This window comes from Capsicum annuum, chromosome 8 (genome assembly GCF_002878395.1).
Source record: "Capsicum annuum cultivar UCD-10X-F1 chromosome 8, UCD10Xv1.1, whole genome shotgun sequence".
NCBI classification, from domain to species: Eukaryota; Viridiplantae; Streptophyta; class Magnoliopsida; order Solanales; family Solanaceae; genus Capsicum; species Capsicum annuum.
The window spans coordinates 53,040,915-53,067,665 of NC_061118.1; the positions used below are offsets into that span (position 1 = coordinate 53,040,915).

Below are 26,751 nucleotides of genomic sequence, written 5' to 3' on the forward strand. Positions count from 1 at the left end.
TAAACCTATATTTATTTATAGATAAATAATGTGAAGGTCGGAATTGAGTAGGTGATATGATAACACCTCTCTTTGACTATCATTTATACTAGAAAATTCAATCGTGTTTCGTGCGGCAATAAGAAATTGAGTGAAATTATATTTTTAATAATAAAAAATTGAATTTAAACAAAAACAAACGAAAGCTCAAGAATATGCGGAAAAAATTAGTCCTCCATTTGAAAATAAAAATAAATAAATATATATATATATATAAGTAAATTTACATAAATGTAGAAGGAATATATAAATTGAATCATAACCTCTCAAAATTTTTATTCAACTTTTTCATTTAAATTTTAATCTTTTGAGGAAGAAATAAAACTTAGTTAAGAGCATATGTCCAATTATTGACGGGGTAGAAAGAGATTCTATACTTCCATTGAATAAAGTTGGAAGAGTGAAGTTTATAAAGGTGTCAGGACTTCTCCTAGTAACGAGCATTTATTCAAGAAATGCAGCGATATGCTGTCCCATATTTGATTGATGGTGCAGGAGTAGTCCATTAATTATTTTTAATAATATCTTGTTATTAAGGACCTCGAAAAAAAAAACCTAGTACTAGTAAAGAGTCTTCAAGTAATCTAATCAGTTTAAGTTTTCTGATTAGAATATATTAATCTCCATTGTTTTGGTCAGATATGAAGATTAGTAGAGGTTTTTTTTAATATAATTACAATAACAAGTTGATTATTTTCCTTTTTATTGACAATGTTGTGAGAGAGAAATAATAAAATTAAGAATAATTTCAACTCAGAATTTAAATGTTGTGTGTTAGCATTGTATATATTTATGTGATCACAAATTAATTATTATGTTTCGCTTCTAGTGAATCAAACTATTTTATGACGAATATTTAAACATATATCTTATCATCATATTGACATGACAAAAAATTCTAATATGTAATTTGTTTTGTATAGTTTTTGATATACAAATTTTTAGTTTAAAACATTACACCAACCTAATCCAATTTAACAACAAATATTAATTAAATTGACGCTTAAAAAATAAAATATGACAACTAATTTAAGATGGAAAAAAGTAACTGTCTAAAGTTGCTCAATAATTGACAAAAATAGCGATATGACCAATGGAACTCGAATATATAAAAAGAATTTTTCTTGACCTTTTGCTGCTTAGATAATGTGCATAAATCTCATAAAAAATATCTAAAAATTTGAGGATAAGGCACAAGTACCCCACAAATTATATTTAAGCCTAAATTTTACGGGATCTTATTATCCCCCTTTAACTCTGTTTTTTTTTATATATATTTTATTCTCTCTTTGTGCGGATGTGACTGTCAATCGATAGACAATGTGATATACACTTACATATGTGTGGATATTCACGGATATATACCAAGATGTACATAAATATAAAAACCACATAACCCCCAAACTTCAAACCAAATCACATTAAATCCTCTCCAAATGAGATTCAATCTCAGAGTTAGCTTCCAAGATGTTTACAAGTTATTGCAGCAACATCCATTTGATACAACATCTTTTTAAATTTTAAATTTCAGATCCTCAACATTCAAACATCAAAGTTCAATAATAGAGTATTTAAACTTTTGAAATCCCTACTAATTGATGATGTATGCATTTATATAACTGGAGATGGTGAAACAATTGTGTATTTTTGTAGCTTTATAAGTTGAAAGATGTTTGTATTAATTAACGCATGTTTGAATTTTGATATATGTATAATGTACCAGACGTCATAAAGAGAGGAACGTTACCGATCAAATGAATTGGGAGGAGCATACGTCTTCCTTTAGGATATTTTTCATTATAGGTTGTCTAAGTTTTGAACTAAAAATATTAATGGGAGCTTGATCTTGTTAGGGTTTTTGCCTGATTTTCTTATCAAATTTAAGTTCTATTTTTCTTAGAAGAAAAATAAAAGTAATACCATAATTATTTTTACTTTTTCTGAAAGCAAAATATAAATTTTTTTCATATTTGGCAAATTTCTTTCTTAGAGGAAAGATTTTGGAACTATATAAATAGACGATCCCCTTATCATACCATAACACAATAGTATCTATAATGTAGTCGTTTAAGAGTTTTATTTAAGAGATATCTTCTCTCAATTTGTTTTTATGCTTTTTAATTTAAGTTTTTAATATGTAGGTCAATTGGCCGAATCATATCAATAATATGTTTTTAGTATTATATTTTTCTTTGTCGTCTGAATTATCACCATGATGGTTTGCAATTAATAGCTTTCGCATGACGCCCTCTCGATTTCGAACTCAACAAGTGGTATCCGAACCCACGGTTCAATGATTCGATGGTCCAATTATTGAATAAAGTTGCAACCAATTTGATGATAGTGAAAATAATTTGTCAAAATAAAACTACATGTTGAGATAAATTGTCAATCATATTTTCAACAATCCTGCTGTCATATATTTGAAAATAAAGCTAACTTTTAACTCTGTAAAAAAACTTTAATATTTTTAACCCGAAAAGAGCTGATATATTTTAACCTAAAAAGGCTTTTAAAGCATGTCAAACAACAGGGATATATGAAGAATATGTGAAGAACGAAGATTATGCACCAGAAGGAGGATCAGGAATATTTTGCAGAAAATCAAGTCAAAAAGGAGAGATTTGTTAGGGTTTTTGCCCTGATTTTCTTACCAAATTTAAGTTTTATTTTTCTTAGAAGGAAAATATAAGTAATACCCTAATTATTTTTATTTTTTCTGAAAGAAAAATATAAAACTTTGTCATATTTGGCAAACTTCTTTCTTATATGAAAGATTTAAGAACTATATAAATAGACGACCTCCTTCTCATACCATAACACAATAGCATCTACAATGTAGTCGTTTAAGAGTTTTATTTAGGGGATATCTTCTCTCAATTTATTTTTATATTTTTTAATTTAAGTTTTTAATATGTAGGTCAATTGGCCGAATCATATCAATAATATGTTTTTAGTATTATATGTTTCTTTGTCGTCTGAATTATCATCATGATGATTTACAACTAATAGCTCCCGCATGACGCCCTCTCGATTTTAAACCCAACAGATCTTGCCACTAATAAAAAATTGGACAAGTTACACATTTGGTCAGTAAGCTAAAAAGAATTACGTATGCTAGCCAAATATATATATAAAAAACTATACATTTGCTAGTATTATTTTTGGGCGGTTATTTATGCCAACTTCTCTAAAGAAGTCGTTTGGCAGAGTGCATTAAAAATATAATGGATACATTAGTTTTATGTATTATTAGTATCTTATTAAGTACACTTTTTTAACTTATGTACAATATTAGCTATACACTTTATTTGGTATTAGGACATGTATAATTAATACTCCATTTTTTAAAAAAGAATGACCTTTTTTTAATTCATTTAAAAAAGAATGACTCTCTTTTCTTTTTTATTTGTTTCAAGAAAGAATAACTCTTTTCCTTTTTTTTGTAATATTTTAATTTAAATTTTTTATGTGGCAGATATTTTGATACATTTGACATAATTTTAATTTAAAATCATAAAATTCAAAAATCTTCTTTATTTTCTTAAATTTCGTATCAAATCAAATTAGGTCATTTTATTTCAGGGAAAAGACATATTCCCCTCCCCCATCCTAAAGTTGCAAGCAAAACTCATTTTAGCCATTAAACTTCACCTTTATTTATTTACCCCGTATAAACTTTAAAAATATATTATATGGCTCCCTTAATGACTGATGTGGCAAAAAAAATAGAAGCGCATTTTAATAAAAAAAAAAAAAAAAAAAAATTAAAGTGGACCCACTTTAAAATTCTCACCCATTATATTTTTTTTCCTTCTTCCCGACACTCCACCCTATATTTCTTCTTCACACCCCACTATAAATCTAATCATCTAGCTAACTCTCATAAGACAAAAAAGATAAGAAGACAGTGTTAAATGTTTCAGCCATGGACTTAACCAACAACAACAACTTGTAACACTCTATCTGATCTATTTTTATAAACTGATTTTCTCTTTCAACCTTTGCCTCTTCCACTTCTCTTACAAGATAAAAAAATTATGGCTTTCATTGCATCAATAGCAACAGCAAAATCAATTCCTTGTGACACCAGCGGCGGTATACCAATATGATGAAAAAAATTCTAGCATACAAAAATTCAATTCAAACCCAAGCCTTGGCAAAGGCTGTTCGACATTGGGTAAATTTTTTGATCTAGTCTCTTTTACATCTACTGATGTTTCTTTATTTAGCAAAGACATGTCATCTATTGCTCCTAGTTTGACCTCCTGTACAATTTGAAGTAATGCCTCCAATTTCGAGTGAAGCCTTTCCCTTGGAGTAATGGTGTACTTAAAAGGAAAAATCCACTTCACCATCAACATCATCACCTTGTTATTTACAAAGAAGTCCAAGAACCCGTTGTGGTTCCTCCTCCGCCCATCGCCACCGCCGTTCTTGAGTACCAACTTCACCACCGCCACCATCTTTCTCCTCCAACTCTGCCTCTACCGCTGTCGTTGCCACCGCGTGATGGGGACCACAGTAGTCCGAATTCTCCATCTCCACTGCCGATTTCTTATGCTTATTCTAACGGGAGAAAGCGTTTTAGGACGAAATTCACTCCAGATCAGAAGGTGAAAATGCTGGAATTTTCAGAAAGTGTTAGGTGGAGAATGCAAGATCTGGTGAACAATTTCTGCTAGGAAATTGGAATTGAAAGGGGGAGGGGGTTGGGGGGTGTTTATAATATATATATATATATATATAGTATTTTAGAAAAAATAATTTATTTATGTGGCTTCTGACATGGCTCCAACATGGCGTGAATGTGATGCACTCTCCATATTGAGAATGGTATAATTTTTTAGGGTGGTAAAAAACTTATATAAAAGTTATTCGGGGGTAAATACAGGGGCGGATCTACAGGGATTCACGGGTGGCATGACACCCGCAAACTTCGATCGAAAATTTGTGTGTATATATATATATATATATATTGAATAAAATTGGTATATTATTTAAGTGTCACCCAATGCAGTGGTTGAGGAAGTAGTGTCAATGGCAAACACGTTGAAATTTCACGTAGTATACCAGAGTTCAAGTTCAGACGCCAGCAGTATTTTGTTACTTTTTGTTCGTTATTCTATTTTCTATAAGTTTTTTTTTCTCTTGACTTAATTTTTGTTTGACTCTTTTTTTGGGTAATCTTTGTTTAAGAATTTTTAACTTAAATGTGGAACATAATTAAAGATTCCTTCTTCCATCAAATTTATAGTTAACCTCTCCTCGTAAATCATAATAATGATGCTTGGCTTGATGTTATAATTTCCTAACAATAGAATTGAGAATATTCATTGAATGTTGGCAACTATTTTGTACTTTCACGTTGACTGATTCAACTCTTGTTTACACAATTTATAGTAATAACGACAATAATAAAAATAAATTCGGTGTATTCCCACATAGTGGGGTTTGGGGAGGGTATAATGTATGCAGTCCATACACTACCTCCGGCGAAGTAGAAAGGTTGTTTTCGATAGTATTTATAATATTAATCACATTTTTATTATTTGATCTATTTATCTATACAAATTGAAAAGACAAATAATTAAATCAAAATCCAAAGTCTATAAAATCGATAAAATATTTGTCTTATTTGGGGCAACGTAAATAGCAAAACGTAAAGCAAAAAATTAACTGATTTTCAACTGAATTCGTAAAAATTAGGTTCTTTGATAATGTTTCAATGAAATTTTTCTTCAAAAATCTCGTACTAACAAGCCAAATTCCAATGGGACACCCATAAAAATTATCCTTTTTGAGTAGTAGCTTTAACATTAAAAGTAACATGGCACCCGCAACCTCGAAATCCTAGATTCGCGTCTGATCATGTATATGTAAGAAAATGTATTCATAATCATAGGTATGCTATGTATAAGATTTAACATAACATCATTTATATCAATTTTATACATAGCATAATTATTCTCATAAGTGAAATAACATCAAGCCTACAGAGAACCCCAATTAAAATACATCACTATAACTGAAGTTGTTACAAATATGGTGTATACAATAATTATGTATATGGATTGAAATAAAACCTAATACAATTGACAATGTTGTATATATATACATAACTCGCTATGTATCAAAGTTTAAAAAAATAGACTGACTTCACTATGTATTCCATCCATTTACATAATAATGTTATGCATGTGAGCTAAAATAACAATATGTCTCGAACGATTATCCTCAATCCTATAGATAGCCATGATATGTATCAGGATTAAAGTAACAACAATTGATACGTTACGGCTATGTATAATAATACGAAAATTGAAAAAAATAAATAAATTCAAACACAAAGCACTGCACCTTGTTATTTACCTATGCTTTCTTTTCCACTGCCACCACCACCACTATAACCGTAGTCAATTCGCCGATTTTAGGTTTTTTCTTGATGAGTTCTGATCAAATTTTATAAGCATAAAGAATCCCTTAAGTTGTTGAAAAAATGAATGTTTTAAGTGCTTTTGTAGTTGGGTTTTTGGTTTTCTTGATGTTCATTGAACAAATGAGATTGATGGAGACTGTTAATGTGTCATTAAGTTTAGTTTGTCCAGTGAAATTTGTTAAAGATTCGATTTTTGGGGGGTTTCAAGATTTGACTTGTCCATTAGAGGAGTTGATGTCGAGCAATTTTAGAAGAACGTTTGTAAATTCAAAATTTAAAAACTTTTTGATTGAGGTTTCTTGATTTTAGACATTTATTAAGCGTAGGAAAAGATAAGGTGAGATATATATATGCAATTTGGAGAGAAAAAGTATAAAAAAAAAAATTTTATGATTATTTTTGCTAGTTGAGATTTTATGTAATAATAAAAACTTAAATTGTAGATTTAAATAATTTTTTCATAAAACCATTTTATGTCAATTATCACCCCCACTGGATTTATTGTATTTGGGCTCTAGTCCAAATATGTACTGCACACACATAGGTAGGCCCTTATATGAGCCCAATTTCATTCTCTCTCTCTGACGCTCATGGTCTATTTCAAACTATTTCTCTCACAGTCCGATCTATTCTCCGACGACTCCCGAAGAGGATCTATCTTAGTCAGAAATTCAAAATAGAGTATTGATATACTTATTTCGTTTCATAATAAATGAATTATTGAATTTTAGTATACATATTAAGAAAAAAACATTACAACATAAATTTAACATAATTTTTTATTTTTACCAAAAAAAAAAAAAAACTAACCTTATAATATCTTTCTAAAAGTTGATTAGTTGTCAAATTATAAAGATAAATTAAAAAAAAATTAAATAATTTACTTATTTTGAAACATCAATAAAAAAAAATCTCAATTTATTCTAAAACGGAGGGAGCATAATAATTTTGGCGACTAAAGTTTGCTTGCTTGTTTTCACTACTATTTTGCCAGATCTCTCATTATGTATTTTGTGGATCAAATGAGGACACCGCTTTTTTTTTTCCGAAAAGAGAACAATTAAGATTCGATTGCATATACTAGTTTTCTGATTTCCAGGGTTGATTGATCACTCCAACTTATGCTCCCTCCGTTTTAAAAAAATGAACTACTTTCGTTTTTGTCCCCTTTTTTTTTTTTATAATACTTTAATTTTAATTTTTTAAATAACATATTTAGGATCGTTAAAGATATTTGATATATTTGTCGTAATTTTAATTTCATATCATAAAATTTAAAAATTTCTTTATTTTCTTAAATTTTGTATCTAATGATTTTCTGAGTCAATTAGTGATCATATGAGAAATCGAGTATAGGATATAGTTCTCCGTCATCTTTGTCCTGATGCTTTTCGTACATATTTGTGCAGTTAAATATTATAGAAATTGGTGTTGAAGATGTCTTCAGCTCAAGATCCATTTTATATTGTCAGGGAGGAAATTCAAGAATCTGTAAGTTAAATCTACTACTACTGTCTTATAATATTCGAGTGAAGTAAATATCATTCATTTGAGTTTTTCTATTTGATATTTTAATTAGTGTATTGTTCATCCTCTTGAATGGGAGATATAGGTAGGAAGACTTGATGGTATTTTCTGTCCACCCCCACTCAATGGCGGATCTAGAATTTTCATTAAGAGGTTCGAAAAATAAAATGTAGTGCCTGAGAGTTGAAGTTGGAATCTCAAGGTGAATTTTAAATCCTCTCACCCAGTGAGCCAACCTCTAGTCTTATGTTTAGGTGATTCAAAATCTATATATATACATAAAAAAATCAAAATATACTTTATATATAGTGGACCCCCTAGATCCGCCCCTGCCCCCAACCCCTCGTTGACTCTCAACATTTTGGTGGAGGGGTTGAGTGGTGTGCTTTTGGGACAATGTAGAGTTTCTCCTTGTCTATGGAATGAAATAAAGTACTCTGTACTTTAGAGATTGACATTGTTGTTTATGCCAGCTTAGTGGCCAAGAATTTAATAACAAACACCATAAGGATCTTATGAGATACTGATTCTTGTGGAATATTTGTTTCATTTTGTATTCTTGTCAAGAGATTGTTGCATATCATGTATATGCAGGCCATATCTCTGTATTTCTGTTGCCTTTTGAAAGTAAATGAATCGTCTTTTAGATAGAATAGAAACATGAAAAGCAATATATCTACAAGGTAGGAATCAAGATCTTAGAATGATTAAATGAACTTCAAAATTGTAAGCTGTAATGTAAGGGGGCATTAGTAGTCTTGACCGCCCAAAAAATTGAAAATGCAAGTACAGTAATTGAAGGTAAATATTTGTTGCCTTTAAGAGACAAAATCGAAACTTGGGTACATGAGGCTAATTTTGAAGCAGATTGGTAAAATTATTCTGCACTAGGAACACATGGAAGAAAAGAGTATATCGTTGTTCTCTGGGACGAGAAATTGCTGGAATATTGAAGTCGATAATTCTTATAATTTCAGCCAACTATGCAGCTCGTTCATAGACAATTTTTGAACTGTCTAGTTCACCAACAAATGAGTGACAAATAACGTGATTTTCTATGTATCAAAGCTTCAGTCATTCATTTACTAGTAAGTGTTCTTTGTATGTATCCTTCACTAATATGTACATAGAAGAAATTTTTTGGCATGACTTGTAAATAATCCACAGGATGCAAATCCTACGATAAATGCATAATGATTGAATACTTAAAGATTAGGACTGGCCATCCATCATACTAAGCTGGCACTTCTAGATACAGCAGTCAACAGTCTAAGTCTTTCAAGTATCAGTCAGAAGTTTCTTCTTTCCCTTGTATATTCGTACATAGTGGTACTACTGAGTTCCTTTATTTCTTTCTCTTTTTCCCTCACAGTTTCCTGAAACTGCAGAATAGTTAGACCAGGTTTTTCCCGGCCGAGTGATTCTGTGATAATAGAACATAATTATTAGACTCCATCTATTTTTAGTTTTTGTTTACAGTAGAATGCAAAGTTATCTACTATCCAAAAAAATGGATCCAATATAATTTTCCTTAAAAAGCTTTTGAGGTGTGTTCTGTGAGCTGGAAAAGCCTAGTGTCATTGATCTGCATCTGATTTGATTTGAGATTAGATTCCATTGGAGCTCTGCAATGTTTATTGTGTTTTTCTTAATTTGTTCATAATTCTTTACCCGCATGCTTGTATATTGTTCACATAGCAATTTGTAATTGATCACAAAGTATCTAAGAAACCTGCTTAGCTTTTTCCACTATCAAAAGATGGTCCTTGGATCTTTTTCCCATAAGCTATATCCTGTTGAAAAGGGTGGGGTGGGGGTGGGGTTGGGGGTGTGATGATAGAGGAAAAAGAATGCAAGCTAATTTTGGAATTTCTTGAGGTTTGTGTCTATTATTGTAGAAAAATAGAAAAGCAAGCAAGATAAACAGAGAATTTTCTATGTTAAAAATGAAAAAAAATAAATCAAGAATTTTTTTTTCTCGAACCTCTTAACAAGCATTCCTTTACATAACTTTTCCTTCTCAAAAAGAATTTTCTCATGTTAGAATCTGTTTGTTCTCAATCTTGAAGTTTGTTGACTGCAGAATCTAATACTCTTGAAATTCCTGGTTGGTTAGATTGACAAGCTCTTGTCCACGTTTCATCGATGGGAGCAAACTACTGCAGATAGTGGTGTAGGATTTTTCTCTCTAGGGAAAAATTTGCTTATGTGGATGTGAATTGATATTGATCTTCTGCAGCTTTAAATAACTTCAAATCCTTTTATCAGTACTAAGTTCCTGTTTTATTGATGAGAAGGTGGATGAATTGGACAAAACCATTGATGTTGCAGCGAGAGATACTTCTTGGTATGGTATTGATCGTGTCGAGATTGATAAAAGAAGAAGATGGACCAGCAATGCTCATGCTCAAGTATATATTCCCTCACCCCCCAAGCACACACACACTTTATATTTCTCCTTTTTTGTTCCTTAAAATAAAAGGGTAAGCGTTTAACTAGGTAGGAAGCACGAAAAAAGCAGTAGTAGCTGGAAAGGAGGCAAATGGGACAAGTATGTCTAATCTTAATGGAATGCGGTGAGAACTGTTGAGACTGCCAGATTCTGACCAGAAAGAGCGATCCAGTGCATACTCTGCCCGAGATAATGATGACTTCATATCACCAGAATCAGATAGGCAACAACTTCTCTTAAGGTAATCTTTCTTCCATTTCTTTGTATTTATTTCCTCATTTGTCTTGTTTATATTTATAAATTTTTTCCAATCTCACTGAACTTGTTGAGATTGAGGCGCATTTGTTGTTGTGACTGTAAATGTTGCACACGGTTAATCCATTTATATTTGTGTGAGGAATCTTCTTATGCTTTCGCAATCTTTAATATGGAATCTTAACCCATTAATTCTATTTGTGGGAAGAGAATATGTATCATCAACCTCCCTTATATCCTAATGTCCTAGTCATAACTAAGGGTGTTCATGGTTTGGTTTTTAACCAAATCGAACCGCGATCCAAACCAAACCGATTTAAAAAATCGATATTTGGTTAGATTTGGTTTGGTTTGGTTTTGAATTTTAAAAAACCGATACTAATTTGGTTTGGTTTGGTTTTACTCTAAAATAACCGACAAAATAACCAAACCGAACCGATATATATATATATATATATATATTATAATTATTTATGTATTATTCATAAATATAATATAAATATTTGTTATACTTTATATTTTAATCATGATTTAACTTTAGTCGTAACACATTAAGTCATTTCTTCGTCTAGTTAATAGTACCTTATGAGATTCTAAGTGAATTTCACACTTTGAATAACAAATGATACTAATTGTGAAACTAATATCTTGTTGTATATTGAAATTTATAGCTGAGATCATTTGACTATAGACAATCATTTATTTTAATTTTTTTTTTAAACCTTGTTGAGTAAGAAGTTTATGTGTTCACCTTTGGGGGGTTATCATATCATTTTGTTAAATGTAGTTTTAAAATATATTTTTAGAAGTGTTCATATAGTGTTGTTCATAACTTTGCCGAAGTATAACACTCAGTTGACATCTTAGTTTCACGGTTGAGATAGAACACTCAGTTAACATCTCATATGTTAGATTGAATTTATTTTTTTTAATTTTCAACTTTTATCATTAGTTAAAGTTATAAATCGAAAAAACCGAACCAAACCGAACTAAAACGACAAGAACCAAACCGACAGTTATTTTTTTATTTGGTTTGGTTTGGTTTTAGAAATTTTAAAACCGACTAAGTTGGTTTGGTTATGGTTTTGACCAATAACCGACCCAAACTGATCCATGAACATCCCTAGTCATAACCATTCTATTTTTGTCCTTTCAGCTTTCTGATTGTCTACTCAAACATCATTTATAATGGAACAGTTTTCTGTATTTACTAGTTTAACCGCACATTATTTTAAATTAGATGATTTGTCTATTGCGAAGGTTTTTAGTGAAGTGCAAAAAGTTCAAATTACTTCTCAAAGATCCTTCACACTTTAATATAATAATATACACATAACATATATTTTATTATAAACACATATATTTTACCACTGAAAGTTTCAAGTGGTTTATGGATCGTCACTTTTGCATTTGTCATGCAATACCTCTTTTTCTTGCTGCTAGAGGCTAAGAGAAACGCATCGATTTGAATCATATTTGTAGCACGATTTTTTTTCTATATTTAAAATATTTCCTTATTCTCAAAGTTAAATCTTTTATGACTTACTCAAAACCTTTAAAAATTTGGTACTTCTTATATTTTTCTTATTCGAACGCTTTCATATTTATTTCTAGATTTTTCAAATCTTCTTAAAATTAAATTTAGTTAATATGAAATTTTTAAACTAATGAAAAAGTTATTAGTTGTCATTAGTTCCGATGACTTCTAATAAGGAAAGATTTTACTATAAATATTTAATTAATTTTCAACTCTTAAATATTAGAAAAATAGTGACAAGATGATTTTGTCTAAAAACAAAAATTTTTAGTGAAGGGCAAAGAGTTCAAACAATATTTCTAAGACCCTTCACACTTCTAATATATTTTGATTATAGATTATTACTGTTTAGTACCTACTAAATTATGTCAAGAAAACCTTAATCAACTATAGAATTTAGAGGATGTAGCAGAATCTTGGATCTATTTGATATGGTACAGCGGCATTCTCATGGTTTTCATTTTATTTATGCTTAGCCATTATGTGAACTTTCAGAAAGCTTTTTTTCTTTATTTATCCTTGGACTAGATTGGAGTTATTTTCTGGGGCATGTCTGACAACAGATTAGATGCCCTGTGCAGACAACAGGATGAGGAGCTAGACGAGCTTAGTGCTAATGTAATTAGAATTGGAGATGTTGGGCTCACCATACATGATGAACTTCTTGCACAGGTGAGATTTGGTTACAAGTATAACCTGCTTAATCAGTTTCTTGAATTTTTTGGTACTTAAACTAATGCAGCAGCTTTACTAATTTTCTCAATCTTCTGTTCTTGTATTGAATCTTTTCTAGGAAAAATGTAGTTAAAACCAATACATGTTTCATTGCAGGACAAGATTGTAAACGAATTGGGCATGGAGATGGACAGTACCTCCAATTGTCTTGATTTTGTTCAGGTGACCGCTAGTGCTTCTCTAGTTTTCAAAATTCTCTCCATTTGTTGAGAGAGAAGGTGCCGCCCAAGCTTAAAGACAAATTATATAGGGTGGTAGTCCGTCCGGCCTTGCTGTATGGAGCGGAGTGTTGGCCAGTTAAGAATTCCCACATCCAAAAAATGAAGGTGGCAGAAATGCGGATGTTGCTGGATGTGTGGACTGACTAGAGGGGATAGAGTTCGGAATGAGACTATCCGGGAGAAGGTTGGTGTGACTTCAGTGGAGTGCAAGATGCGGGAAACACGATTGAGATGGTTCGGACACGTGAAGAGGAGGGGCATGGATGCCCCGGTCCGTAGGTGTGAGAGGCTAGCGTTGGATGGTTTTAGGCGGGGTAGGGGTAGGCCGAAGAAGTACTGGGGTGAGGTGATTAGGCGGGACATAGAACAATTACAGCTCACCGAGGACATGACCCTAGATAGGAAGGTCTGGAAGACGCGAATTACGGCAGAGGATTAGGGTCAGTTTGGGTCGCTAGTGTAGGGATTACTTGGTGGGGGTTTTATTCCTGTTATGATTCCGTGTTCCGTGTTCCATGTTCTATTACGAATCTATGTGCTTTCCTCTGCTTTCCTCTGTTTTATATTACTTATGGGTGCCGTATTTATGTTATGTAATCTGCTTCTGTGCTTTACTATGTGTTTGTGTGGTATCTCGTGCCTTGAGCCGGGGGTCTTTCGGAAACAGCCTTTCTACTTCATCAGAGGTAGAGGTATGGACTGCGTACATCTTACCCCCCAGACCCCATTAGGTGGGAATACACTGGGTTTGTTGTTGTTGTTTGTTGTTGTTGAGAGAGACGCCCCTCTGAACGTTTATTGTTATTAGTTGCAATCTGATCATGTGGAAACCACATTTTGGTGCATAAAAAGGTCGCCATGGTAATGAAGAAGGTTAGGGTCAAGGGACAGATGATGATGATCGCTTTTCTGATAGTTTTGTTCATTGTTTTTTGCAAAATGACCTTTTGGACCCGTGTACTATGTCGATTTTGTAAGTTGGACACTTCTACTTACATATTTGTCATTTGGACACCTGAATCCACTAAAAAATAATATTTTAAATCCTTTTTTGGTGAGTGTAACACACTCTCCCTCATGTCAGCTGTCATGTCAGTTGACACGCCTGACACGTCACGTCTGCCACGTCATTTTTAAAAAATAAAATAAAAAAATAAAAAATATTACATTAAATTCCAAGTCATTTTTAAAATGCTACATAACAAATTAAATATTAAAATTAATTTAATTAAATAAGAAAAATTTGAATAATCATGTTTTTTTTTCCCCACAAATTAAACATCAAATCCATTCCGAATAATTAAAATTCTTCTCCAACTAATTTAAATTTTTAACTACAAATTCATATATACAAACAAAAAAAATTTTTGATTTTTAAATTTGTATATTTTTAACAAATTCACAAAAAGTTTAATTTTTTTCAAGCGAAATTCACTAATTTTTTTTAATATTCACTATCACTCACTTTCAATTTAAATTTAAATTTTAATCCCCCAAAAACATAAAAAGATTTCAAATTTAAATTTTAATTAAAAAAATGAAAAGAATTGAATTGAGAAGGAAAATTAAAATAAAAAGTGAACGTGTGGGGGGGGGGGGCTGGAAGAGTGTTGGGGTGGGAGATGGGGGCTGGAAGGGGTTGGGCTGGGGTGAGGACGGGGCTGGGGGTGGGGTGGGGAAGGGCTGGACGGGACTGGTGAGGTGTGAGGGGTGGGGACGGGGTTGGGTGGGGTGTGGGGATGAGGGTGGGGAAGGGCTGGATGGGTGTTGGGATGGGGTGGGGTGGGGAGGCTGGGGGTGGGGTGGGGTGGGATGGGGCTGGGTGTGGTGTGGTGGTGGGGACGGGTTGGGGTAGGGAGGGAAAAATATATTTTTTAAAAAAAAAATTTTAAAAATATTTTAAAAATATTTTTAAAATTTTAAAAGTATTTTTAAATTAAAAAAGATGGAGGGAAAAAAAGGACTCTTTTTATTTATTTTTTTAAATTTTAAAAATATTTTAAAATTATTTTTAAATTTTTTAAAATATATTTAAATTATTTTTAAAACTTTAAAAATATTTTTAAATTTAAAAAGATGGAGGAAAAAAAGGACCCTTTTTTATTTTATTTTTAAAATTTTAATATTTTTTTTATTTTTTTAAAATTATTTTAATGTAAAATTGGTCAAAAATTGACCCCCACTCGCACTCCCAGTACTCTTTGTCCTAGTCACTATGTCCTTGCCACATAGGCAAGATCAACGGTCAAAGGGTGCAAATTGTTGCTTTTTGATGAATTCAAGGGTCCAGATGACAAACATGTAAGTAGAAGTGTCCAACTTACAAAACTGACATAGTACTGGGGTCCAGAAGGTCATTTTGCGTTGTTTTTTTCGTTGTAGTTTTCTTGACCTAGTTTCATTTGTTTTCTGATAATTTGTTTTATTCAATTCATTCTGGTTTGCTCGACCGAGTTTATGTGTGCATTACTTTTAGGAAATAACTGCCTTTCTTACATTATATACAAATTGAAAATCCTGGCATTGAAACTAGTACACAGATGTTATCATATTCTTGCAATAGGTCAAATAATACTTTAAGCCATGGAAATTAAGTAGATTTGCATCTCTTCGTCCTGAGTTGAACAGGTAATCCCAATTTCCACCAGCTAACTATTTCGTCTCTATTCCACTTGGTAAGTAAGAAGACATTATATTTTTAGGCTGTCTTGATCAGATTACATGTGCTAGTTAAACAATATCCTTTTTTTTGTTTTTAAATCCTGTAACAATTGAATATCCTTTTAAGTATTGAAAATGGTATAAAATATACTCTCCTTCCATCTTTGGTTTCTAAAATGTCCTTGTCATCCACCTGGATGGTTTTTCTTTCCCTTAACAGACCCTTTAGGAAAGCTGATTATGATTTTTAATTAATACGTGATAGCTTTTTATTGGTTAAAATTCTAATTAATAAAAAATATGTTAATCCACCAAACAAGCTCTATTACCACTTAAACCCGACTCAAATCCTAACCAAACCCTATCCCCACTTAAACCCGACTCAAATCCTAACCAAACCCTATTCCCACTTAAACCCGACTCAAATCCTAATTACTAAAGAGAAAAAACTTCTAAACCGATTCAAGCTCTGATCACATTTCCAAAAGACCAAAAACAAGAAAACATGCAATGAAATTTAGAAGTCTAGCTACTTGCCAAAATTTAGGTTACAAATTCTCGAAACCAAAAAGTAAAGCTGGACAAAAAGGATAATTAAATAGTATCTTAGCGTTTTGGTACCACTGCCCATTAATTTCAGCCATGAATATCCTATTTATCTATATCTCTAATCTCTATCTCTAATATTTAATCTCTAATCTCTAATATATTAAAAGTGTGAAAGATGTTAGAAATATTGTTTGAATTTTTTATCCTTCATTAAAATACTTTTCTTTAGACAAAATCATCTTTTTACTTTTTTGCTCAAATTATTAATTAAACTATATTTATTTAAAATTAAAAAATCATGAAAATATGATAAGTTTTCAAAAGTAAGAGTCCTAAAATATACGATGAGAGTAAGAGGAATTATACAATTGGTAGGAAATTGATGTGGAAAATAAACTCAGTTAGATGTAGGATGTTATTAGTATTCGTTATATTATTATAACTGTTATGAAATATAAATTAAAAACAACAAGAATAAATAGAGAGAGAAGAGGGGAGGCTTCTTTATTTCTCTTGAGGATGAGAAATCATAAGATTGAGAATATAATGAACAAAATCCCTCTATTAAAAGGAGAAAATACTCCTAGTTTTAAAAGATAAATACTTCAAATCTGGATAACTATCAACTAGATCTTGATAGATCTTATTTAGATTCTTGATAGACATTCATTATAATATAAATATATTTATAACACTCCCCCTTGAATGTCTAATTGATAGATAATGTGCCTCGTTAAAATCTTACTAGAAAAAATCCAGTGAAAAAAAAATCTAGAGAAGGAAAAAGAGTACACATCTCTAATAATACGCATTTCGGTTGCCTCATTAAAAACCTTACAAGAAAAATTTAGTGGGACAAAACCTTGAAAGGAAAAAAGAGTACAACGCGTATTTGCTTCCCCTGATGAGAACATCAATGAACTTTTGCATCCCGATCTTGTGCACCATCTTCTTGAAAATTGCAATTGGAGGAGATTTGGTGAATAAATCAACCACATTGTCATGAACGAATCTGTTGCACGTAAATATCACCATTCTTTTGTAGCTTATGTATGTAGAAAAACTTTGATGAAGTGTGCTTCATTCTATCTTATTTTATGAATCCTCCATTAAGATGTGTTATGCATGTTACATTGTATCTGTATAAAGTTGTGGGTACATTGTCACATTTCAAACCACATTTTTCTTGAATGAGATGTATTGTGGACCTCAACTACACACTCTCGGCTTGCTTCATGAATAGCTACAATCTTAACATGGTTCGATGAAGTGACTAAATAGACTGCTTGTATATCTCCAAGATATGACAGTATCCCTATATGTGAACACATTGCATGTTTGAGATCGAGATTTATGTGGGATTAAATAAATACCCAACATCAGCATGACCAATAAGATCGGGACTGCAATCTTTAGAATAAAATAAGCTCATGTCTTTTATTCCATTTCGATGTCTCCTAATAGAGGCAGAAATATACCTTGCTAACAAATTGATTGAAAATGTTATATCAGGCCTTGTAGTATTTGCAAAATATATTAATGTTGTGCACCAAATGCACTGAGATATGATACTTCATATTTCTTATTTCAGTAAATAATCTATTGCTTTTGAAAACTCTCCAAGAGTTTCAATAATTTTCAAGCTATAAGCTTGGACAATATAAAGATTCTAAATAAGTTTCCCATAAACTTTTATATGCTTCAAACATTTTGAATCCTTTGAAAGTTTTATATAAATTTTGTCAAGTGACAATATTCAACATTTCATATGTGACATCTTCAAGTGTTTGGATTACAAATTAAATAAGTTTTACACTTATCAAGATGCATCCTTTCATATCACCTAATAAATGTTTCTACGTCGGCATGCTTAAATAAACGTAGAATTCAGATCCTCGTAGTCTTTTACAATATTGCGTCAATATTGTATCAAAGATATTATTGATAATATATCATTTTACATCAGTTCACAGTGTGACATAACATTTTGAGATCTCATCACTTTATTATTTTCGGGTACCTGAATCTCTCATAAGGTTTCATGAAGTGTTATGTCGTAGGCTCTTCAAGAGCACATTGCCTTCTTATTATGATTATTTGCTTCTTATTCTTTTCAAGGATTGTTTCATTTGGAATCGATTGGTCTACCACGCTTCACACATGCATAGACTTTATTCTTTAGGGACACAAAATAGGAGCACTCGTAGCTTAAATATGATACTAAATTTGAGTCAACAGATGCTTCCGACATTTAACTTGAATCATCTTTTGAATGAGAATCTGATAATAATTCCTAATATATTTCATAGCTACTTATAATCTCCCCCTTATGTTAGGAAAATTAACATGCATCCTCCATCTTCTTTGAAGAATCCATCTTTGTGCATTATGGTATATTCATTAATCATATACCACACATCAAAACTATTAGATGGAATAGTTGGTTCCTGACCTTGAACCAATTGAGAGGGAAGAAATAATCATAATTTATTGATCTAATACATACAAATGCTATTGTATGCAACATATGATATTTCAGACTGACAAATGAAGTTTTGTTCTTATTAGCAATGACTTAACTATTTATCGAAGGCATTCAATGCCAAACCATCATCATCAAGATGAATTGGCTTAATTCCATAATCTGAAAATTATGTTATTAACTCAATTTTATTGAGCAAACAACTTTATGAATGTCAAACTACACGTTGACAATAAATATACATGTGATCATCTTATTGATGCATTTTTTCAACATATCACATGATAGGTGAACGAGCCCTTGTTCACCTTTTATACTTTTCAGATTTTAAGGAATCCAATCCAGAGTTTGTTGGTCCAACCAACTTATCATGATGACAAGCGACATTAAAATTAATAAAGAATTTTCTAATTCTTCAATATATGCTCAATACTCAGTATGCACTTTTTTGAGATATCGCAATCATTCATGTCAATAACAACCATGACCGTATAAACACCGTGGGACATCCTTATCATTTAATGATATGCTATTGTCCCATTATAAGTTTCATAATTCAATATACTTACCAGTTACCCGGGAATGGTCTAAATGATTCAATATGCTTAACAGTGACCTGGGATGGTCTAAATGGCCATTACTATCATCCTTTGGCCTCAATGTTTTTGAACGACTTGTTGGCTTTCACAAAGAAAATAATTTTACTAAATTGGTTAAAGTCTCATACTGATAATGTGACAGACTCTCATTTTGATAATGTGTTATGAATATAAATTAAGAACAACAAGAACAAATAGAGAGAAGATTCTTTATTTTTCTTGAGAATGGGAACATAAGATTGAGAATACAATGAACAAAATCCCTCTATTTAAAGGGAAAAATTCTCTTAGTTTATGACTAAAAGATAGATATTTCAAATCCTGATAGATATATCTTGATAGATTAGATTCTTGATAGATATTCACTACAATGTAAATATATTTATAACAATAATCAATATTAAACTATTTTATTTGTATTTTTTAGGTGGCTCGGTTTCTGTCGAATTGGTGTATAATCAGTATTTGCCAAGACGAGTCACTGTACTAATTAATATCTCAAATCAAATTACTTATATAGGAGAAAGTAGATTAAAAGGAGAATAAACAGAATTTTTTTAGTAAAAAGCTCTCGTTATTTAAGAATCAGTATTTTATTTGAAATCGTGTTATTTTAACATTGGTAAATAGTTTAGGGATGAAAATAAAAATCTTTCATAGTTAGCTAATTTTTTCTTGGAGAAAAAACTTTGGATTTATATAAATTGACTAGTTTAACCGCACGTGCCTCGCACGTGTAATGTTTGATTATTTAAATTAAATTATTTTATCTATTACGGAGATTTTTAACAAAGTGAAAAAGTTTAAATCACTTTTTAAAGATTCTTTAAACTTTAATATAATAATGTAAATATAAACATATATTTTAGTGTAAGCACATATATATTTACCACCAGAAATTTCAAGTGGTTGATGGATCATCACTTTCATGCAATACCTCTTTCCCTTACAGCCAGAGGCTAAGAGAGACACATCAATTTGGACTATATTTGTGGTACGATTATTTTTCTTTTCTATATTTGAAATCTTTCTTTATTTTTTAAAGTCAATTCTTTACAAAACCATTGATTACATTCTTATTACGTACTTCAAACTTTTTAAAAAATTTAAACTTTCAAATCTTCTTAAAATCAAATTTAGTTGATTTAGAATTCTTAAACTAATGAAAAAATTATTAATTTTCTTTAATTCTGATGACTTCTAATAAGGAAAGGTTTTACCATAAATGTATTTAATTAATTTTCAACTCTTAAATATTAGGAAAAAATAATGAAATGACGATTTTGTCTAAAACAAAGACTTTTAATGAATGAAAAAAGTTTAAATAACATTTCTAAGGTCATTCACACTTTTAATAAATACTAGTTTAGGTGTACGCGCCTCGCGCGTGTACCTCACATTATTGAGTTCAAATGTTATACTAAATAGCATATTTTGTCTAAATAACAAAGATATATACAATAATTAAATTCAACATCTTTTGGAGAATTGATTGAATTAAAACTAACATTTACCAAAAAAATTGGAGAATTGATTGAATTAAAACTAACATTTACCAAAAAAGATTGTCAAAGTCGATCGACATTCATCTACCACCTGTAAACTGCATCAAAACAATACGATGATAGAGACATCAAAACAATACAATTACACAAGATTTTTGTCAAAGCCATCTGACAGTCATCTATCATCTGCAAACTATAATAAAATAATACGATAATAGAGATATCAAAATAATACAACTAAACTTAACCTTTACGCAAAATAAATTCTCAAAACAGAGATATAAAAATAATACAATTAAACCTAACCTTTACCTAAATATATTCTCAAAACTGATCGACATTCATCTACCACCTGTAAATTCATCTACGGCCTATAAACAACAAGAAAATAATACAATAGTGATCACAAAGATTCAATTTTGATGAAAATAATTCTTGTGTGAGCGAAAATTTTGACCCTAAAGAATGACTTGAATGAAAACAAAGAAGATATATATATACACACACGTTGAATTCTATTATATTGACAAGAACAGTGAAGAAGTTGAGGGTTAAAAAATTAAGCATCCACCAATCTAGACATGCAACCGAATTAAGTTAAATGAGCATCAATCATATTTTTCCAATAAGTAAATTGATTTCTTTGGTAGTTTGACGTGCATCTCAATATTTATAGAAGTATTAAGAGTCCTATTTTAGGAGTCTTTTTCTATCCTATTTTAGGAGTCTTTTTCTATCACTGGTCTATTAATAAAAACGAACAAATGCAGCTAAAATAAATCTGTAGTGCTCGATCTATCGACCACTGGTCTATTAAGAAAAACAGGAAAACGCCTCACATCAAACATGCAAATCAAGTTCCAACTTCACCAGATATTGGCAGTGCAACTCACAACAACAAGAACACCATTAAAATGGGTCCAATTCAGTACAAAAAAAATCAAAATCAATACGCAATATAACTACAAAAATTTTAAAATTTTTTACTCATTATCCAAAGCAAAACACGATTAAACATGCAAAATCGACAACGTTAACTAAAAACACTCAAATTTTGACTAATTCAACGAAGAACAGTGCAATTTTTGTCAAAATCGAAGAACCCCAACACAAAGCATTATCGAAAAAAATTACTAAAATGGATGTAAAATTGATCGAGGAATAAAATTAGACTTACCTGAGCAAGAGAAACTAAAAAATTTTGTTTGAGGAAGCAAGAATCGAGCAAATTTTTTTTCAAAAAAATAGGAAACAAAGTCGGGAGAAGGAAGGTTTTGAGGAGAGAGATGTAGTTGAAAATATTAAATGATTTAAATAAATGTTATGAAAATGAATAAATATAAAAAGAGACATGTTGTATGTTGTTTAAAATAAATCAAACAGAAATTTGGTTCGCTCAAAATAAGTTTTGAAAGTAGATAGTTATCAAAATTGTTTCTAGAAAGTAAGCTATGAAAGAGAAGTCAAGAAATATCATTCCATCAGAAGAACAAATGACGTGGCAAAAACAAGAATACAAGAATATCTGATTGCTAAACAAATGCGAGTCACAAGACAAGAGAATCCTCACTGTGAGTTGGTCTCCTTCGATCCCGTTGCGGCTAATGTATTTCAACACTATGTCAATGAAACACTGGCCTTTGCGGTGAAAAAGGGACGGGTTTACATATGGTACAGTATCGCTGGAGGGAAAAGTGGAAGTGAATTTTATCTACGAGCCGCCTCAACAAGGAACGGAGGAAAGTTTTCTGCTTTTATGCGATCCTGATGAGGAGAGATTGGTGGATGCAATAGCTATTGGATTAGGGATGAGGAAATTAGGGTTTATATTTACACAGACAATTAGTCAGGATAAGAAGGATTACATAGTTTCAACTGTGGAAATTCTAAAGGAAGCTGAATACATGCGGAGGGTGATTTGAAGGAGTGGGTCACGGCTATAGTGAAGTTTGAGGTGAATGAGGATGGTGTTGCCGATGTACGATATAACGACTTTGTCTTGGTTGTTGTCAAGATTGCTGATCACTAGGTGCACTGGATCTACTGCATATTTTTTTGATATATGACGTTGTTCTCTTTGAATATTTTTTTATGTCCTGCTTATTGTGTCCATTAGTTGCTTGAATTCACTTAAAAATTACGTTTGTTTGCTTTTCTTAAATTGCATAAAGTGAGTGATTTTATATCATACCATGAAGAAAAAATGAAGGCAGAAAAGAAAAAAAACACCACACTATTGGTAAGAATTAGTGTAGAAATGTCTAAGATCCCAAGTTCCAAAAAAGTGCTAAATGTTGCTAGGTCATCGGTGTCCACCATCGTTGGCAATACTTTTTGTCTCCCTTTTACATACTTAAATGACTTTTGACAATCAAGAATTAATTCTCTGGTTTGTGCAGAAATACCTTGGATCAAAGTCTCAAACACTTATCCGAGTGCAGATCAGCAAATATGGCTGTTAGAGATGGTTCGGTGGTTGCTGGTGGTTTTCAAGGGGAGCTTATCTGTAAGCAGCGGGGAATTCAGGATTTCAAGGTCGGGTGCACCATTACTAATTTTGCCTAGTCTATTAAGATAAGATCTAAAATTTTGCCTATATAGGATGGAGGAATATATTCTTTTGACTAACATTATACTTTAAGATATCTCAAATTTGACTTGATAAAATCTAACTTAAATAAAGTGTCTTAAATTTTGTATGATTGAAGTTCACTCAAAATGACTTTAATTAAACATGTGTGAATTTGTTTTAAAATTAACGGACGTATAGAAATTTATAACTTAAATGTGTAATAATATAAAAATTAGGTACACATCATGTTTTTGATGCCGACCACATAAGATTCCTCAATTGATACAAAAATATAAATAGGTTGATACTCTCACGAATGGACATAATACAAGCATCATATGATGTAAACAATAACATCACATGATATCAAATTAAACAAAACAAAGAACTTCAGAAAGCTGGCACTTGCGCTACAAAAACACGTCACAAAGAAAATCAGAAAAATGAGTCTGCAGTCACGTAAACTTCAGGGTACAGACAATTCTCGCTCACTGACTCAATCGTATGGCAAACTGAGAAAATACATAGATTAGGAATAAATAAACTACACGAACCCGATGCAGAAAAATCAACCGCCCCCTCCTCCCAGGTCAGGCTCTAGAGGAATAAAGAAAATAAAAGAGTACACAAAATCCTTAATACAATGTTAAGTCGTAGGTCAGCATGTCGTTAGTCCTAAATATTAGTGTCAATGATGCATAAGCTAGCTGTGGAACACCTGGCTCGCTTGCTACAAGTCCGCAACTGAACAATCTATCACTAGCTAATAGTTGCATATCATCATCTGCAATAGAGCTGGTTTGCTAGAAAGCAAGTCGGGCAGCTAAAAAAATAGGAGATTACAACATAGGGAATCAAACCCTCACTAATAAGGTGGAAATTAAAATAACAAATCAATTGAGCTACTAAGATTCCCCAGAAATAAGGACATTCAGTTGAAACTAATTTGTTAAATTTTCGAGTTGTTATACGACTTTCACCGGCATAATTTGTTAAATTTTCGAGTTGTTATACGACTTTCACCGGCACTTCAGATGTGAAATATCAGAGATATTAGTTTGTACTCCTTCGATTCAAAATAATTGTCGTCTTTCGTTTCTCTATAGTCAGTTGGATTTCAAAGTTAACTTAGATATTAGAATAATTTTTTTATGATTAAAAATTGAATATTCAAAAACTATTCGAAAAGTATTATAAGTTGTAATCTTTCTCATATAAATATGATGAAAAAATACATCTTAAAATGTTGGTCAAAATTTATATCATTTGACTCTACAAGAAAATTTTGACAAGTAAAAAGAAAAAGATTCTATTAAAATTGTGAATATAAACTCGTGACCCGAGTCTGTACCGTGGCAGGATACTACTCTACCACTAGACCATTGGTGCTTTGAAAATTTGAGAATTTATTTTTCTTTAATTTTGATTCGTATTCTTTTTCCTCTGTATGCACATATTTAAGTTACAGTGAGTAAAGTTTGGGTCCAAATATTGAACTCTCACCTGTTTCTCCTTAGCAATATTTTAACCATATTATGCTCTATGCGTTGTGCAGACATGTATTACTTCTTTATAATTATTATGCATATTAAATAGCATATGAAAAAAAATACCAAGTGAATGATGCTTCAAATTTCTTTAATTATGTGTATAACCAAACGTTAAGATGTTTGGTTTGCAAAGAATTGAACAAAGTGAAGAGCGAGCTTCAAAAATTTTAGTATGTTCTCAGAAGGGAAAATTTCAGAAATAACAACTATAGAGCCTTAATTATAACTTTTATAGCAACAATTTCAAAATTACGAAAAGTAGCAATATGCATTTTGTATTTAAGTAAATTGTTGCTATAAAATACAAATACAAATTTGAATATCAGTTCCTATTTTAACTCCAATCAGTTAGTGTTAAAAATCGTTCCTTAATTCATGAAACCTTAATTATACAGATTTTTTTTCCTTATATGACTCTTTTTCAACCAGCATCTTTATTTTACATCAACATCATTATTCAAAATTCAAAAAATTTTATCCATAATCAGCAATACAAGGCATTTTCAAAAAACAGAGCAACGAGAAAAAAATTGATGATCGTCTAAATTTTTGAAAAAAAAATTGAAAAAGAAAATGCTACAAATACATGTATCGTTAAATAAATTTGATTCATGTTTTTGAATTTCATGAAAATTATATTTCGACATTGCTGAATTACCTGTAACAACAATGCGATTACAGTCGTCGAATTAAAATTTGAGTTCGTATATGGATTTCATCAATTCTAGTATATTTTTTTTGTGCAAATATTTTTTTTGTCAATTTCAAAGTTTGTAATTTGAAAATTGAAATACAATTGTTATATGTTAAATTTGAATTTTATTCAAGCATAACTGGAATTTTAAAATACAATTGTTATACGTTATGTTTGAATTTTATTTCATAACTGGCAAATTGAAATACAATTGTTATATGTTAAATTTGAATTTTATCTGAATTTGAATTAGATAAATGTTGAATAAACATATTCTCAGTGATTGTATATAGTACATTTTTTAAAAAAATATTTTGTAGTGTTCTGGACGTTGACAATGGGAAGTATACCTGTTCTTGTTAAGCACTCTGGTAGATGGACGTATGAACAACAATATGAAGATTACATCAGTGATGCTATGTTGTTGAGCATAAATGTTTCGTATTACCGACTTTACACACTATTGTCTTCTCATATTGATGTAGATTTGAAATGGAAATGCATTCAAATTGAATATCAGTTTATAGTTCAAGTTTGTATTTGTATTTTATAGTTTGCACCATCATATATATTTTATTTAATTCACACTTGTATTTTTAAGAATTGTTTTGTATTTTGTAATTTATCATTGATGATGCTTAAGATGTTGCTTTCCTGAAATTGGAGAAGTCGTCAAGGTGTTTGATTTGCAGTTTTTGTTGCAGCAGTTTTGCTACTTTTAGTTGTAGGATTCTTCTGTAGCAGATTTGATGATCAGTACAGGTTGAAGAATAATATTTCAGGCAAAAAATAATTGTTGAATTTTTTGGTTGACAATTATGTGATTCTACATTTTAAGATAAAAGTTTGATGTTATTGAATTTATTATAGTTAGTTTGCTATAATTATTTTACTGAAGTTGCAGAAATATACATATTGTATAAGACATATAAAA

At 31.0% G+C, this 26,751-nt stretch overlaps 1 protein-coding gene and 1 pseudogene across 1 annotated transcript; both read left to right on the plus strand.

Annotated features, from left to right (window-relative positions):
• Positions 1-4,328: 4,328 nt before the first annotated feature.
• Positions 4,329-5,109, plus strand: LOC124886590 (zinc-finger homeodomain protein 9-like; the record flags this gene model as incomplete). The annotated part of the gene is made up of 1 exon (XM_047395417.1): positions 4,329-5,109. A coding segment is annotated over one exon (396 nt), but the record flags the coding sequence as incomplete, so codon positions are not given.
• A 2,241-nt stretch (positions 5,110-7,350) lies between these two features.
• Positions 7,351-23,734, plus strand: LOC107839046 (annotated as a pseudogene).
• The last annotated feature ends 3,017 nt before the right edge of the window (positions 23,735-26,751 follow it).